Here is an 18,584-nt window from a genome sequence, read left to right as displayed (position 1 = left end):
CTGTACAAAAAAATTCATAGAGAAAAAAATTGTGAGGCTTTCACACAATAACAGCACTTTATTTCAGTAGCAGTGGCCACAGAGGGAGTTGGCAACTTTGTGTGTTTGACCTGAGAATATAGCGCTAATGTGAGAGAGCTGTCCACTGCTCAATTGACATCCTGAGAAGAGACCAAACATGAGGTGCTCAGAAATCTGTTTAGAAAAGTGTCAATAAGGCTTACTGATAAAACGGAGAGTAAGTGCAATCCAGTGAAAGGTAGTAAAGAGTGCATTGTGTGTATGTGAGGGCACGAATGATGCCACACTACATCTCAATTAATTAATGCAAGTAACTAATTTAATATTTATATACTTTAAAATATAGAATGCTACTTTACTGAATCACGTTTAATTAGATTTTTTGAATTTTAAATCAATTCTTGACCAAAACAAATGATTCACGATTCAAAAATCCATGGTTCAAGATCGATGCATACGCATCGTTACACCTCTATAAATGAGTCATCTTACTGGTGCTGTTGTTATTTTCAAGGTCTGTCTCCTCTGACATGTTTCTGCCCAGGAAAGATTTGATGTCCTGATCTTCATACCAGTTGAATGAAGGGATTCTCTCTCCCCCTGCCTCTGAGTGTCCACACATGATTCTGGAGAAGGCACGAAAGCTCTCGCGTGGCAGTGCTAAACGGTTTTCAGGTGTCAGTAGCCTCATCTCTGAATTCAGCTCTGAGAAACTGGACAGAGAGGAGATCTGAGGGAGAAGAGAGAAACAGATTCATTGCTGTGGTGTGAAAATGGACATCTAGCATAATTTGCATTAAAAATGTATTATTTAACTATCATGAACAAAATCGGTCAAATGTTTTATGATAATTAAATCATTTTAAATAATTACGTTCTCAATGTTTTTGAAAGAAGTCTCTTATACTTTATTTGATCAAAAATTACAGTAAAAAAATTGTACCACTTAAAATAAACGTTTTCTAGGGTTTTCTAATTTAATATATTTTAAAATGTAATGTATTCCTGTGATGCAAAGTTATATTTTCAGCATCTTACTCAAGTCTTCAATGTCACATGATCCTTGAGAAATCATTCAAATTTGGGGCTCAATTATTGGTGCTGAATTATTAATAATGGATATTATTATTATCAATACTGAAAATGTTGCTATTTTTGTGGAAACCGTGACAAAAAAAAAACTTTCAATATTAACAATAATAAGAATTTTTTATTGAGCAGCAAATCAGCATACTGGAATGATTTCTATAGGATCATGTGTCTGAATCTGGAGTAATGCATCTGAAAATTCATCTTTGCATCAAACGAATAAATTACATTTTAAAATATATTAAAATAGAAAATAGTAATCCTTACTATTCCAACATTTGATATGTAGTGATTGTCATGCAGTTTCATTGAGAAAGGAAAAGGCAAGATTAATGTTTCATTAGAACAGTAATTGTGAAACTTAATATATCCAAAAACGACTCACATCATCCATTACTGAAGCTAGTTCCTGAGTTACAGAGGATACAGACCGACTTATGAGTCGGAGATCAGCCGCGTTTGCCTGCAGTCTGTCTCTCTGAAAGGAATTAAATTTTTTTTTTTAAACAGTTCAAATATGAAACAGAGATTTCAGATGGCATTGAAACAAATAAATACATTAACATTCAGCATATATACAATTCTCTTCCAGGAAAACGGTCCAAAAATACTAATGCTACATTTTGTCCAATCAAATCAAATTATCTCTAGAATGAAAAATGTCCCTCTTTTGAGTTTCTCTTCTTTGCTCCAAAGTGCATATAAAACCCGTCAAGTCACATTATTTCAGAAAACGAGGCTTTGTTACATCGTATTGTTTCGCACCTTGGCATTTAAATATTTATACATTTTGATGGTTTGCTGCTAGAGGGCATTGATCTGGTGATCCCATAAACCACTATCCAATATATATCTAGTTCAGTCCTGAAACTCTAGATGGCACTGGCAGGCCACTCGCAATCTGTAAACATTCACATAATTTACTACACAGCACAAGCTGATTGGCCTCTGCTGATTCTGCAGCCAATGAACTTGCTTGCTCAACATTTAAATTGTCTGGTTCTCTTTCAAGCATACGTTTCGGTGTCTCACTATGGGATACGTCCCTTCCGCGTATTCCTTAGCCCTTAGCCCTTATACATTATTCCAATGGCTGGCAGACATGATGTTGTGTTTGGGAGTGGCTTCCCCACCCCTCAGTATAAGAGGAGCGACACAACGTCAGTACGACATTCAAAAACCTCTTCAATTTGCATTCCAGCTGATTGCAAGGATTATTCGGTAGGCAACGTAGACTATCTCGGCTAATGAGGGAGATTCTGTGCAACATTGTTCATGTGGGAACAAAATTTCATACAAGGACACAAACCAGGTGTGTACTGCATGTCTTGGGCTGAAACATGCCCAATTGGCGATCGAGAATCCCGCTTCCTGTGAACACGGCGCACACTTCACTATGAAGAGCCTTTGTCCGCAGGCTACCACACCAAGCTAGCCTGTCGGGCCAGGATCCACTCATGCCACCTAGCCCCACTCCAGCTGCCACTCCACACTCTGCCCAGAGTATTTAGCACAGACTAGGAAGAGGATGCGCTTGATTTCGAGGAAGAGGGACAATCACACTTTATTCTCTCTGAAGAAGAGGAAGATTTTGTGGACTTCCCTTTCCTCCCCCTTGAGAACCTGGCACAACTCCTTGCTGCCTCCTTGAGGGGGCACCATCCTCTCCGCTTCTCAGTATTGATCTGCAAGATGTGTGCAAACGTGCTGCAGAAAAAATAAATATTCCGTGGCAGGCCGTGGTAGCGGAGACCGCAGTCTCGATACAAGGGTAAAAGGCAGCCGATTTATTCCTGTATTAATAGAGCTCCAAGGTTGCGGTTACCTCTAAGGACAAACCATTTAGTAGCAAGATACCCGTGCAGGGAGGATTCGCTCTCGATGTGGAGGGGATGGAGCAATTAGTTGCTCCGCACTTGCACCCAAAGCGCACGTCGGATGCAAATATGATGTTGCCAGCCTAAGGCGGATCAATTCCAGTCAATACCAAGCATCTACAGAGATGCGCAGTTCTAGCCGCGGACAAAGCCATGACCACAATGGTCATTCACAAGAGAGGACGATGGCTTAACTTGGCTAATCTGTCTGACAGGGAAAAAGAAGCCATCCTAGACGCACTGGTTGTCACAGAGGGCATTTTTGGCTCAGATCTGACACCGATGCAAAAGAGATGCGAGGAAAAGAAGAGAGATGATGAGGTTTTGCAACTCTCTATGCCTAGAAAGACGCAGACTGCACCCCCTCCACCACCTGTTACGGCGCGCCCACCCCCCAGCTTTCGCATTCCTAGACGGCAGAGACAGAATGTGAATGCAGCGGAGTACCGGAACAGAGAACTGCCTGGCCTAGGAAGAACTATCCGCCTGCAACAGCTCAGACGGTCCAGCCAGCTCCTCATCCTCATCTTCAGGGAGCGAGGAGGAAGGAGGAGGCAGTTTGATTGGGTCTTCTCAAGGGAAAGGAGCCAACAGCTAGCTCCTGACCCTCAGACACTTCAGCGTTCAACAAGGAACGAGTTTTGAAGTTCCCAGATGTTCTGTGTGGAACAGAGCCGGGTTGGGCCAGGGGAAGCAGAGCAGTGAAAAGCACAAGAGGCTGTGCAGTGGTGCACACCCACCCACTAGTCACAAGCACTTTCCATTTTCAAAACTCAAAGTTTTCACTGTATACTCCCAAAAATGTTGCAAAACATAATAACATAACACAGTATAACATCATCTCATGGAGTTATCGCTCCCTTAGAGGTGGTAAGCCACTTAGTCTGGCAATTTAGGAATTAGGATATCCCATAGTGAGACAGAAACTTATGCTTGAAAGAGAACAATAGGTTACTTGCGTAACCCCGGTTCTCTGATAGCATTAAGTGAGGTGTCCAGATCTCCTTGCTGTTCGAAACAAGGAAGAGGTGTGCGCACTTTGAATAACGTAGGGACTTTGGGTCGCTCCTCTTACACTGAGGGGTGGGAAAGCCACTCCCAGACACAACGTCATGTCTGCCAGCCAATTGGGACTGGCGTAATGTAATAGGGCTTCTGAGGAAAATGCGGAAGAGGCTTATTCTATAGTGAGACACCTCACTTAACGCTTTCAGAGAACCGGGGTTAGACAAGTAACCCTTTTGTTCTGTGTTCACTGCATACTGGTCTTTCAGCACACTCTCAAACCTTTCTCCTCCCCCAGCTCCACCTGTCTAGATTTTCTGAATCTACAGGATATATGTATGCATATTCAAACAGAAGAAGCATATCTTAGATGCTTATAACATTGTGTCTGTGTCTCTAATGAATATCAATTAACAACCTAAAGTTGTCATACTTGAAATTGTTTCAACTGATCTCCATTTTATAATGTAGGTTCAGATTTAATTAATTTTAGGACACATCTACATGTGATAAAAAAGGAGAACTTAATTATTATTAAGTTAATTATTTCTAATTGGTCTAGTTCGCCAACCCAGCCTAAAAACACAAAACAAGCACTACAAATTAATAGAATAACACAAATTATGTTTTAAATATGCTAATTCATATTTAATGGTATTTAATTACTTGGTGTCATGAAATGGACAATAAAAATGTTTGTGATATTTACACTAGTGATGCACAGATCGTGGCTATATCCACGGACACTGCAAATACTCTGTGGGTCAGGTGGGCCAAGTAATAAAAAAAAAATCTGATTTTTTCTTTTGCATTTTTCATTCTGAATATTGCGGGTGGGTCAAGGGTCGATGAAATAAATCATTAATTGTGGAAACATTTACTACATTCTCTAAAATGTGAACATTTTTAAGCTTCATTTTCCGTCTGGCACTAATTTGCAGACTCTCATTAAGCTACGCAGTTGGTGGGTCCACTTGTTTAAGCATTATATGATATGTAAAGGCTGTGAAGTGCTATGATTATGACACAAGACTCATAAATTAGCTTAGGAAGCAATTAAGTTTTGTTGTGCATGTTCGGGAAGTTGCAGTGACGGAAATAGAGACCATTTTAGTTCGAAGGGAGTAAAGCCTGTGTATAGGCTATTAAGGAAATAATGAGAATTGGAATAATTGTAATGTGATGACCGGGTGGGAGTCTTGTGTGGATATTTAAATCAAAGAAAATTATACGTTTGGGTGGGTGGCATCTCTCAGTGGATGTAAAGAAACTGCATCTTCAAAAACTTTGCTGTGGTGTTTTGAGGATTTCGAAATTGTGAATAATTTTGCAAAACAATTGGTTCAATAGATTTGAAGTTCTGAAAAGCTTTGTTTCTCCCATCACTAAACAGAATAAATGCAGAAAGCATAAGCCCACTAACCGTGAGGATCTTGCTGAAGTCCAGCTGAGAGAGGAAGATCTGCTCTGCCTTCTGCATTACATCTGAGGGCACAGAACACAGCGCCCCCTGGAGTTCAGTGAAAGAATCTCCTTCCTCAGTGGTGAGGTAAAGACCCAAGAGTGAAGAATTGCAGACGATATCAGACAGACGCATTCCTCCACCTGCTAATGCAACCTTGTGGGCAAAAAATTGTAAAACAAGATGTTCATGTATCAATTTACTATAAACATTTATGAAAATGTTAAAGTTATATTGTGACATTGATTATGGATAAAGAAAAAAAATTAGGGGTGGGATCTGATTCTATTCATTGGTTGTTGATTGGACTGGGATGGTATAATGCCCTTTTCACAAGATATAAAATAAGTCTCTGATGTCCCCAGAGTGTGTATGTGAAGTTTTAACTCAAAATACCTCACAGATATTTTTATAAAGCATGTTAAAATTGTCACTTTTTGAGTTTCATAAAACGCACCGTTTTTGTGTCTGTCCCTTTAAATGCAAATGAGCTGCTGCTCCCGGGAACAGAGGGAGGAGCTTCAACAGCTTGTGTCCTGAAAATTTCTAAAACTTTTAGCCTTTCATGTTCAAACCGGAGTCAGACAAAGGTGGAGAGACTCAAGAAGAAGTGACAACTTGTAGAAAACATTTCTGAATGGTTAGTTGATGAATTTATGTAGCTTATTTGTAGATATCTGCTAGTCATTGATTATCATATTCTGTCATGATAATCTATAAATCGCGTTCCCGGGGGCAGGGTTTGTGTAAATTTTAGGGTTCGTGACGTCACTAACCCGGGAGGAATGTCGTGTGGACCCTACTAGCTGTTTGTTGTAGTCCTTAAAAAGCAATTTCTTTAAAAGAAAATATCTCCCTTTGCTTTGAACTTTGAGCGTTGTGACTTTGCAGATGTTGTTTATGCTCAAACAGCAACATTACACACTACTTAAAGTTAAAGAAGTGAAATCATAATCAACCACCCCTTTAAGTAGACTAAATGATTGGAGAAGTCCTGCATACATCACCAGAAAAAAGTCTGTTTTTTCTCCGGAAGACATTATTATATTTTTATTAAATTTTAAGAGATCAAAAAAACAAAAAAACTGATAAAATCCACAGCATACATTTTTATTTATTTATTTATTCATTTAGCTGACGCTTTTATCCAAAGCGACTTACGTTGTACAATTGCCATGTATGTCAGAGGTCGCACGCCTCTGGAGCAACTAGGGGTTAAGTGTCTTGCTCAAAGACACATTGGTGTCTCACAGTGGATTCGAACTCGGGTCTCTCCCACCAAAGGCATGTGTCTTATCATTGTGCCATCACCACCCCATTTAGAAAATAGATGGGACAAATTTTAATTTCATGCCAACTTTAAAGTCATGATGAAAGGAAAGTAGCAACAGACCTTTTTTTCATGTGACATGTAACCGAGAGAAACAGACTGTCCAAAAAAAAAGTGTGTGTGCGGGGGTGTTGCTGCTTGGTTCTATCTACTTGTTGATTGGATGGAGGCAGATGGAATGTGAGCTTGCAGTCAATCTATCTATAAATTACAGGAACGTCTGTCTTCGTGTCTGTCTGTCTTTGTGTCTATGTGCCTGTATTCGCATATCTCTCGAATCGTTAGTCCGATGGATTTCAAACTTGACAGGTGTCTTGCTACGGGCAAGAGTAAGTGCAGTGCCAAGTTTGACGTTGTTTGGATTAGAAATTCAAAAGGTATCGGTAAATATATAGGTAAAAGAAGCACTTAGAAGGTTGTGGTTTAAAAAATAAACATTCTGACATAAACATTATAGGTGATGATACACAGGGCAACTTTTTGAGCAATGTTGCTGGGCAATCTTGCAGAGCGATTGTTGCTTGGGCACTTTCCCATTGAAAATGGGCAATACATTTCTATCTGGATAATTTAGATCGGTCGTGGGCCCTGTGTCTCACCTGGTTGGCCGTTGACGGCAACATTGCCCAGCAATATTACTCAAAAAGTTGCCCTGTGTATCATCACCTTCAGTCAGCTAAACATTAAGTCAGCTACACTGTTTACTTCTGAATATTGCATTTATTCACGGCTGTCATTTGCAGTAGCCTATTCACAAACTGTTTGCTCAAGTGTAGTGTTTTTTCACTGTGTAGCTGCTCCCTGAATCATTGCGCTTATTCATTTGTGGATGTTAACTGAATCTGTAAGTCAGCTACACTGTTTACTTCTGAATATTATATATTTAATTCTGGTGCGCTTAACGTTATCGCTACTGTTTAATAGAAGCCTATGCTATTCACCAACTAAACACATCCTATTCAGTGCGTTCACAGTCTCTTTCACGGCCTTCATTTGTAGTAGCCTATTCACAAACTGTTTGCTCAAGCGTAGTGTTTTCTCAGAGTTCAATGTGTGGCTGCTCCCTGAATCGTGTAGTTCAATTTTCCATATTTATTCTATGTCATTATGTCAGTATCAGTAATTGCTTTCTAACATGCACAAATAAAAATGTCACTGACTGTTTCACCAGATTGAGCTATGAAATTTGATTAAGAATTATGTGATCAACATTTTTTGAAAAAATAAAACATATAAACGGATGAATTGTGATCAATAACATGCATTGAGAAAACAGATGGGCGTATTTTAATTTCATGTTGACCTTTAAACATGAAAAATCTGTAGCTCTAACTAATGAAGTAATTGGGCTGGGGGCAACATTGTTGTTGCAAATATAAACTGCTAGTTTTATTTTTCAGATTTTTTCTTTGTATCAGGACAATAAATATCTGTATAAAATAGAGGTTATCCAATCACATATTTCAGGTAAATACAAAAACAAATAAAAACCAATGCTTGCACTGTCAAGTTACATTCAGGTCATTAGGCCAGCTCAGAATCTAGGTTTCCAGAGGACGATTATAAGAACTTTAGAAAGTGGAAAAAAGGTTCTTTCTTACCACTTGGAGGTTCAGTCGTGCCCTCAGTAACTGATCGACAGATGCTGAGGAGATGCTGGTGTTTGTCCGCAGGAAGGAGGAGAAGCTTTCATTGGCTCTGAGATACTCTCCAACTGGAAGATCTACAAAGATCAAAGTACAGTGGGCTTATATTAAAAAGTTTAATTTTGTTAATAATACATTAAGGAAAATGGTTTAACCTACTGGCCACATTTTGTTCAGGATCTGCATTGTATGTGCAAGGCACAGAATGTGTACTTGCTGTTATCATTAAAAAAAGAGGATTATGGGAGTTTTTTTAAAACAAAAACAACAGCCTTATTTCCTCTCTGCGAGATCTGCCAGAGAAGCCTTCTCAGTTTGGTATCTGAGCACAACCTGAGACATTGTTGAGATCTCTAGCTGAGAGACACATGTAAGATTACTGGAGTCTTTAAACAAGTCTCCATTTTTCTCTCCATTTCATATGTCTTTGAGAAACAACTGGGATATTGACCATCTTCTACAATGAGACATTTGATGAACATGACGTACTTGGCCAGGCATCTGGTCTTTCCCCGAGTCTCTGGATTGCCTGCGACAGGTCCTGAAGGCCGGAGAGGGCCGTCCGGTTGCCACTGATTGTCAGGACAGTCCTGATATCGACCAAAAGTCGAGAGAGTCTGAAAACGAGAGAATAAACCTCCGTTAATTACCAAAGCCAAAGAAAAGAAAAATCATGATACAGTGTTGAGATACTGTACAGAAAAGCATCTCACATGGAGTTGTCGAAGTTGCTCACTCGTCCGGGTGTTTCTCCTGAAGTGGGGTGATGAAAACAGGGATTGTTGACATTGCAGATGATGCCCTGAACCCATGCCAGTGTGCCTGCTGAAGGAAGGGCCTTGTTGGGAAAGTGACCTGAAATGGAAAAAAAAAGATCAGCAACATTTCATGTTCAAAACATTCAAAACATAAAGACATTTAAATGACCTAAAATAAACAATTAACTTTTTTTTACATTAAAAAAAAGTATTCTTTCTAATGTACACTTGGGCGCTACTTGCATTTTAAATCATGAGACACGTTTTTTTAAAAGAGTGTTACATTTTTAGATTGCCGTGTCATGCACAAGATGCAGAAAAGACGTCCATCTGGTGCACATTTACATAAAAAAACAATGGAAAAGCAGCACAACAGAAAACAAAAATATTTTCTTTGTAAAAGGCCTCCTACCTACATGTGTACTGTACACTCAGATGAGATGATTTTATTGGACACCTTTATTTGCATAACGAATAGATAATGGATGACAAAAATGCCTGTAGGGTGTGGTTGGAACAAAGGTATAAATATTCTCAAACTTTTGTTTTTGTGTGATGCGTGCATCCACCCCACTAGGTTTCAGTATATAGTTTAATAAAGTAATCATAAAGTTAAAAGTTGGTAGTTGTGATCCTATTTTTTGCGAGTTCTCGATTGAGAAAAAATTTAGAGTAGGACTTGGTTTTGTCCACTAGGAATTGATTGGATCATCGTATCATTGCTGATTGCTACGATCGTTTCCTGGTTCCTGGAGGGAAAGAACTGAAACTCGGCTGGCTATCATTGTCATCAGAGAAGAGACGTTGCGTTTTTTTTTTTTAAATTAAAGTAAAAAAAAAAAAATTTAATGACATGGTTCCCAGCGGGCACCTTGAAATCTATTTAACATCAATATGACATCAAACACTATGTCAAAATGACGTCACGAAATAGGTCGAAAATGAAAGTCATATTGACGACAAAGTGTCGATGTCAATTTGATGTCAAGATTTTGACCTCTGCTGATGTCATTTTGATATTATTATTGAAATGTTATGTTATTTTGATTTCATGCTTTGTTGGCATTTTAATGCTTTTTTGATAACCATTATTGAAGACACCTGATGTTAACAAGCAAAATCACCAAAGGAGAAAATATAATTTTTAAGCCACCATTTTGGTGATCAGTGTTTACTTCAGGTGGGCTCTTGACCCCTAAACTATTAATATTTCAATTTTGTTTGGCTGATGTAAATGTCACTGCCAGATGAACATTAAGAAAAAGGGATCAGGTGGTGTTGGTTATGTTTTGACATAATCTGATCTGAATCACTGAAGTCATTTAGAGTGTCTTTACCTTGTTAGTTACAGCAACACTATGATTCTATAGCAAACAATGATCAGTTTTTTCCAATATAATCCAAAATATGTCTTAAAAGTTGTTCTGATCGGAAGACTTATTTAGACACACTTACATCAATAATCAGCCTGTGAATTTCAACAAGGGTGACAATAATAAGTTGCACTGCATTCTGGGTGCCACCAATCAAAACTCATTCATGGCTCCCATCATGCATTGCGGTATGAATAAATTATGATCTGATTTGTTTTAGTAATTTCCTTTTCCTAATTGAATATTTTGTTTGTCACCATTGTTGAGATTCGTACACTGATTCTAGATGTCTGTGTGTGCCTAAAATACATATTTGTTTTATCATTACTTTTAGGAAATCCTTTGGATTAAATTAAAAACTCAGGATCTTATGCTGTAGAATCACTGTGATGCTGTAATGACCAAAATAAATCTAAGTCAGAGATTAGACTCTAAATGAGTTCAGTGACTCAAGTCAAATGATGATTATGTCAAAACATAACCAACACCATCAGATCACCTTTACTCTTTGTTCTTCTGGCTGTTCAACACTCAGTCTCAGCAGCAAAACAAAATCTAAAGTTAAAAACTTTAGGGTCAAGAGCCCAACTAAAGCAAACATTGATCACCAAAATGGTGACTTAAAATTGTGATTTTCTCCTTCATTGATTCTGCTTGTTAACATCAGGTGTCTTCAATATTGGCCAATCACCACTCAATTAATCACATCAGCAGAAGTCAAAATCTTGACATCAAATTGACATCGACACTTTGATGTCAATATGACTTTCATTTTTGACCTATTTCGTGACGTCATTTTGACATAATGTTTGATGTCATATTGATGTTAAATTGATATCATATGCCCACTGGGTTAGATAAATCATTTATAATAAATACTCTAATACTCCAAAACAAACTGTGCATTTTGATTGCATGGTGACTTTAACAAGATGGAAGCTAATTTCCACTTCAGATAAAAGAAAAAAAAATCCTTATTTTGAAATAAGAAATAAAGTCACAACGCTAACCAGCCACGGCCCGTCTGTATCGGCACCAAAATATTAATCCAGACATAGACCTCTATATACACTGAATTAATAATAAATTGTAAATATGTTCAGCATTCTGCAACAAATATTTTTGAGGTTATTTTAAGTCGTAAAGTTTAAATAGCAAAATTTAGAGCGGCATGGCTTCAGCACGCATGTATCATGACACTAAGCGAGGCAGCCGGTCTCGGAGCCCTCACCAGCTCTACAGCTCCCCACAAATTTCCAAATTGTATCAGGTCAGTAACTAGTTGGCTGTTCTTCGTATGTGGAGCAGCGTATGAAATTAATGAAAGTATCCTTTAGTTCAAACATGCTCATCTGAATAGCCTTTGAATAGCCTACAGTAGTTCTGTTATTATAGACGTGACTGTTTTCCTCACTGGTATTCCTCCACAACTTGAATTATTCATAAACAACATTCGGAGGCAATAAATACTACATTAAGGCATTATTAAGATGGCATTCTATGCATTTGTCGTGGATACTAAAGTCTGTCGAGCGCCACTCTCAGGCTGAACAACACAAGGACATTTGAATTCTGCCAAAAGTGTGTCTGACGTGTTCAGCGATTAGAATATAAAACTTTCAAAATGTTTTTCATAAACCAGTGCTAAGACCCAGAGTCTGCCCTAAACTAAATTCACGGCCAGGAGCCGCTACTGATAGAGTCACAGTTGTGAGATACACATATACCTTCTTTTTTTTACTCTGAAGTGGAAACAGGCTTCGATAGGACGGACATTTAAAGTTTAAGTATATAACATAAGCCAGTGTTGCTGTGTCTGCCTGGTTGGGATGCTTAAGAAGACCAATGTTAAATAAAAAAATATATAAACCCATGACTTCCATCACCTATAATATCTACCCAGTTATTAGAGAAATGTGCAACATTCATTTCATTTATTTTAAAAAATAATCACGTCATTGGGACTACATTTTCTTCAGATGAGCCGTCAGAAAGGTAATGCTTATAAACAATGTCACAAGGGCTCAACAATGTCCTGATTTTCAGTGTAGCTAATCAGCTTTGCTTCCCTGCCACCTGCCAAAAGAGGAGGGCAAAACTCTCGCTCACAGGGCATCACTTACATTGGCTCTGTTTATATGGCGGGTGTGATTGCCGGACAGCAATGAGAATGAGGAAGAGGAAGAGCGGCCACAGAAGTTCAATAATCAGTTGGATCTGTAAGGAAAGATAAAGAGACAAAAAAGATCATGTTTAATGACATTCCTCACTCAACTGTCAAGTGTTTTGACATGTAAGTGTTTTACGGCTGGAGGACACGTCACCTTGTTTCTCCTGCGGTACGTGAAGTTTTTCCACAGCAGCAGATAGAGCTGAGTTCCAATGGCCATGATGGACGGCACAGAACTACGCAACCATGGTAACAGAGGAAACCTACAACAAAAAAAATGGTTCTATTCTTCCAACGTGCAAATACAATGACGTATACTTGGCTTAACTTTACACTCGAAGCCAAGAAGCCTTTCAATTCAGTAAATAGGCTTCTTATATGGAAGACATAAGGAGATGATATGCAAGATTTTCACTCCATACAATTAAAGTTAATGGTGACCAGGGGCTGTCAATCTCAAAAAACACCATTGTAAAAGTACCATAAATATATTCCAAGTCTTCTGAATTAAAACAATAGTTTTACTATGAAAATGTTTAATTGTAGCTCTCAAATCTCATTGTTTGATTTGAGTATGCACATATTCAAATTGGAGCTTCTTGCTTACAACAAAATGTTAATTTGGGGGTGAACAACCTCCTTTAAATGAATGGATGAGTTGTTGAAAGTTAAAAAGACATGATCTCCTCAGCTTTGACTGTAAATTCCTTTTCTTGAAACCCTCATTATACTAATTGGCTTAACAGAGCCAAGACAAATAAATCTCCTCTAAAATGGGAACAGAAAAATACAGCTTGTGTAAGACAAAGATAATGGTAATGTAGTGACTGAAATTATTATGGGCTGCTTTTATTTGAACAAAACATTTAAATAATTGTCTACACTGCTGATTTTAAATCCTTTAAATATCTACAGAACTATAGATTGTTTATTGTAACTGACATAATTATCTTCACACTCTTTATTTGGATACACTAAACAAAATATTTTTGAAATATTATAGGCCTTCAGAAATAAGGCCTTACTTGATCAGTATATTCTACATATTTTAATTCGAAATCATTTTGTTAGTTTTCCCCTTGTATTCTATAATGCAAGATATACTTTAGGATACAATCATTTGTCATTAGTATTTAATGAACCGTCCATAGCAGGTCATATCATTTCGAATCATTCACAGTACCGTAGCTTTAACTTTCGCTATTGATGTCAATAAACAACACATTATTCACGGGTAGAAAGCTGTTACCTTTCGTTTTATCCAAAACTTCATTAGCCTCATGAATTTAGCTGGTCTGCTGCAGTCTTTCTGCAGTCCGTGGCCGTGCGCGCTGCCGGTGTTACAAGATCACTTTGAGGAAGCACCGAGATGGGCGGGGCTTCCATTCAAAACATTGAAACCACATTGAGCTTGTAACCAATCGAGAGCGCTACATTCAGAATATGTAGCCAATCATTTTCTTTGTGTTCATTTAGCACCCGCCCATTTAGACTTTACATAAGCCCTGCGCAATTTCCGGTACCTGTACAGTGAGCCTGTCTGGAAATGTAATTATTGTTAAATTTTTCTACATCTTATAATTCTGCATATATCTTATGAGCATTGTCGATATCTTGAAAAATTATCATTCTCAATATCTTAAAAAATTAAGATATTACATAATGAAGTAGATACAATAATATACAGTATATAGAAAACAAGATTTATTTGTTAATTAGTAGTTAACTACATCAGTTAACATGGACTAAGAATGAACAATTCTTCTACAGCATTTATTAATCTTAGTTAATGTTAATTTCAACATTTACTAAAACATTAAAATAAAAAAAGATGTAATTGTTAACATTATTATTATTATATGTTAATACACCGTGAGCTAACATGAACAAACAATGGACAGTTGGATATTTATTAACTAAAGTCGACAAAGATGAATAAATACTGAAACAAATGTATTGCTCGTTGTTAGTTAATACATTAACTAATGTTAACAAATGAGACCTTATTGTAAAATCAAGTGTTACCAAAATATAAGATACCTTCAGTACCTTAGAACAGCACTATATCTTTTTTCTCTTTAAACAATTAAACACTCAAATCAAGAAAGAATGTCTTGATGTATCTTTAATAAACATTCAATACAGCAGTTATTAAAATATACCTTTCTCTATATAGCTAAAAACAACCCTGGCATAATCAAGGTCCGTTCATTTTTGCAGGCACAAGTCTTGAGCTCTGTAAAGAGCATGTAAACCCTTAAAACCACTGAACATCAAATCCGTAATGAGATATTGCAGAAGTGCTGGAAGCTTGAGATGGAAGGCTCAAGAGTAATTTTAAATGTGTGGATTCTAATGCATAGTCATTCAAAAACAAGGCTTGTCTTCAGGCACATTGGCTTAGCAGCAAGAGCAAAAACAAATGTACACATAATAACCAGCAGTTAAATAATCAGCTGTAAAACAGCTTTAAAATATAGGTCCATGATCTTTGTAACATTTTACACTGTTCAGCTTTAATGCATCTGCTAAAGGACAGAGTTTAAATAACTTCTCTACACTTCAGTCAGGTGTTCAGTGGTAAACTTGCATGTGACGAGAAAACCTGAGAGGATCCGCCTCCTAAAGGAACACGGGCTGATCTAGGCCAGTCAGGAGACGGTAGGTTGATGTTGGCATAGTCTTCAGATGAATCTGTTAAAAATTAGATAAAAGTTTACTACTGATGAAAACTGTTCCCATCTCTTTTTTAAATGCAAGCTAAGGTACGATTCCCTTTCGAGAGGTCTCTCCTATTGCGTAATGCTTACGCTATGGGAAAACTCCTTTTCTCGAGAAATATTGAAGTCTTTATGTAAAACGCATTGCAGCTGCACAGCATACAGTAATGAGCGAGGCAGCTCGGTCATTGGCTGTGCTGCGGCAACTTGCACGAACCAATGACGGGGCGACTCTGAACCCGCTTCCAATGAGCGTGCTTCGCGTCCACGCGCGTCAGAGCCCGCCAGGATGGGCGTGGCCAAAGGCTATATATTGGGCGCCCCGTCGTCTGAGTTCTTTAGATTTAATCTCCTTCAGCAAAGAACCTTCTCTTCGCTGATCCTCCGGATTGTTGGAGTCTTTCGCCGCCGCCGCCGTCGACAAGCCTACAGCAGGACTGCTTCGAGGACGCCGGCGCCTACAGCCGCCTTCGATCACCCTTCTGCTAAGCCATCCGGCGCGCATCGCTATATCCTTTTTGCAAAGCTAATCAGTGTTCGCCCCCGCGACACTTTTATTCTAAAAGAGCAATTTTAAAGGCGTCAAATGCCTTCCTGCGCTTCGTGTTGAGGCCCTCTCCAAGACGGGGATCGCCACATCATCTGCGCCCGCTGCCTGGGACCGGACCACGCAGAGGCTGCCCTTACTCGAGGCGGATGCCCCGAGTGTGACGCCCTGGGCCTCACCGAGCTGCGCGCTCGCTTCGCCGTCTTCACCGCGAAAGAGCCCACCTCTTCCGTGCTGCCATCTCCTCTGGTCGAGCCGCGAAAGAAAAAACGCCGCTCACAGAGGCTGCCTGAGCACGTGGTTTGCAGTGATGTCACGCCGGGTCAATCCCCGCGTGCTTCACCGCCACCCGAAGATTCCCCGCCGCCAGTCCAGTTCACACAGGCGGACCAACACCCCTCCAGCGGAGCGATGGGGCTCGTCTCGTTTGGCGCGTCAGGGGATGACGATGACAAGGATGACAGCTTTTCCTGCGATGCTGCATCCGATGACTGGCCGGGCTCGTCTTTCGACCCCGCGCCGTCGACACTAGCGGGCACGAGCGCGGGCTCCAGCATGGACTCAGAGATCGTCCGCGTTCTCTCCAAGGCCGTGGAAGACCTCGGGCTCGATTGGTCTTCCCCGGAAGAACCCGCCCGCAGCCGACTGGACGAGTGGTTCCTGCAGGGGCGCCGACAGGCCCCTCGACAAAGACCCTCCCCCTTCTTCCCGGAAGTTCACGACGAACTCACGAAGTCGTGGAAAGCCCCGCACTCCGCTCGCCTGAAGCCCTCTTTTTCTTTGTCGCTCTCCTCCGTGGACGGCGCAAAAGAAAGAGGCTATGAGGGGACTCCACCCCTCGAGGAGGCCGTGGCCAACCACCTGTGTCCACCCTCCAACGCTGGATGGAAAGCTAAGGCTTCTCATCCCTCGAAGCCTTGCCGGTCCACGTCAGCTCTCGCCGGTCGCGCATACGCCGCCGCCGGCCAAGCTGCATCAGCGCTTCACTCTATGGCTGTCCTACAGGTGTTTCAAGCCAAACTTCTCCGCAGTATGGACGAGTCTGGACCCGAGCCTGAGGCATTTAAGGACCTGCGCAGTGCCACTGACATAGCGCTGCGAGCCACAAAAGCCACCGCCCAATCCATCGGCCGTGCTATGGCTAACCTGACTGTCCTTGAGCGCCATCTGTGGCTGACGCTAACGGATATGAAGGATGCAGATAAGGCGTCTTTCCTCAATGCGCCGATCTCCCAAGACGGCCTGTTTGGACCAGCGGTGAAGGAGTTCGCCGAGCGCTTCACCGAAGCCCGTAAGGACTCACAGGCTATGCGTCACTTCCTGCCTAAGCGATCTAGCTCATCGCAGAGCCGCCAACGGCCGCCTCAACAGCAGCGAGCTAAGACGGCGCCCCCCGTTTCTCAGCCCAAACCTGAAACGGATTTTCGACGCCGCTCGCGCTCGGCCAACAGGAAGCAACCGCCCGAGCGACGGGGACCTCGGCCCAGGATTGTGCTGAACCCAGAGCCTCGTAAGTCCTCCTAGCCACAGGGAGGAAAAGGGAGAGCGCGTGTCTCGCAAAAGCCGGACCGTTCTCTCCAAAACGCCTAAAGCATTACCCAGTTCCCTTACAGGCGGCTGGAAATGTCTATACAGCAGTCAATGTGCCAGCCACACAGCTCGCCCACCTGCAAACAAACGCCGTTTTTACGGCGACACACAGAAATCACATAAAGAGCTATTTTCTGCCTGTGTCATTAAAGGGTCACGTGTCCACACCAAAGTGCGCATTCCCACTTTTCAAAACTGTCAACGCAGTGCCAAATGTTGTCCCAGCTCAGGCTGGACGCTCCATAAATGTAGATTGTGTGCCAACTGTTACGTATGCACCACTACACACAAGCACTGTTCCCACAGTTATAAACACTTCCCCAGTAAAAGCGGGAAGTTGTATAAGAGTAGCGCGTGTGCCCGCTGTTATGTACGCACCCCAACTCACAAACACTGTTTATATGGCCAAAAACCCCCCGCCACGAGCGGGAAGTTTTATGAAAGTGGCGCGCGTGCCTACCACAGTATATGCACCCCCACCCATAAGCACTATGCACACAGTGTCAAACATTGCCCCATCTCACTCTGTGAGCATTACAGCGAGCGTGCCTGTAATCTCACACGCACCCCTGCACTCGGCATTCAGCAGAGCTGCTCAGCGCGCGTCCGCGCCGCTGAGAGCTGTAAGCTCGGTGTTAACACAGAACGATTCGCTGACGGGAGCCATACGTCACTACGACACGCCCCCAGCCAGCAGTCAGCCCATATCTGTGCGAGCGAAAGCTTGGGAAAATATCCCCGACATGCCGAAGTGGGTTTTGAACATAATAAAACACGGTTACTTGCTTCAATTCGCTCGCAGACCGCCCCGCTTCACAGCGGTGGTAGAGACGAAAGTGAGAAAAGATGTTTCACATGTTCTACGCACCGAGATGCTCAAACTGATAGAGAAAGGCGCTATAGAAACAGTCCCCCCCTCTATGAGCGAGGCAGGTTTTTACAGCCGCTATTTTCTCGTCCCGAAAAAGGATGGCGGTCTCCGCCCCATTCTAGATC

At 40.9% G+C, this 18,584-nt stretch overlaps 2 protein-coding genes across 4 annotated transcripts in view; both read right to left on the bottom strand.

Annotated features, from left to right (window-relative positions):
- abca7 (ATP-binding cassette, sub-family A (ABC1), member 7) overlaps window positions 1-14,097 on the bottom strand; it is a 45,633-nt gene extending 31,536 nt beyond the window's left edge. Inside the window, exons 1-9 of one of the 2 annotated variants that reach the window (XM_077202684.1) lie at window positions 13,981-14,097; window positions 12,886-12,994; window positions 12,685-12,778; window positions 9,144-9,285; window positions 8,920-9,047; window positions 8,386-8,507; window positions 5,416-5,610; window positions 1,496-1,588; window positions 514-751 (exon numbers count right to left, since the gene is read on the bottom strand). In XM_077202684.1, coding sequence (XP_077058799.1) covers window positions 514-751; window positions 1,496-1,588; window positions 5,416-5,610; window positions 8,386-8,507; window positions 8,920-9,047; window positions 9,144-9,285; window positions 12,685-12,778; window positions 12,886-12,951 — 1,078 coding nt within the window. In that variant the 5' untranslated portion in view covers window positions 12,952-12,994; window positions 13,981-14,097. The remainder of the gene's footprint in view (window positions 1-513; window positions 752-1,495; window positions 1,589-5,415; window positions 5,611-8,385; window positions 8,508-8,919; window positions 9,048-9,143; window positions 9,286-12,684; window positions 12,779-12,885; window positions 12,995-13,980) is intronic. The other variant, XM_077202683.1, reaches the window with a different exon arrangement.
- Window positions 14,098-14,413: 316 nt separating this feature from the next.
- Window positions 14,414-18,584, bottom strand: part of LOC143711295 (amyloid-beta A4 precursor protein-binding family A member 3) — a 76,650-nt gene continuing 72,479 nt past the window's right edge. For both annotated transcript variants that reach the window (XM_077202678.1, XM_077202677.1), the window contains exon 11: window positions 14,414-15,425. In XM_077202678.1, coding sequence (XP_077058793.1) covers window positions 15,354-15,425 — 72 coding nt within the window. In that variant the 3' untranslated portion in view covers window positions 14,414-15,353. The remainder of the gene's footprint in view (window positions 15,426-18,584) is intronic.

Source organism: Siphateles boraxobius, unplaced genomic scaffold, assembly GCF_051911475.1.
Source record: "Siphateles boraxobius isolate OS27281-9 unplaced genomic scaffold, OSU_SipBor_1 5, whole genome shotgun sequence".
In the NCBI taxonomy this organism is placed as follows: Eukaryota; Metazoa; Chordata; class Actinopteri; order Cypriniformes; family Leuciscidae; genus Siphateles; species Siphateles boraxobius.
This window is presented reverse-complemented; position numbering and strand designations above follow the sequence as displayed.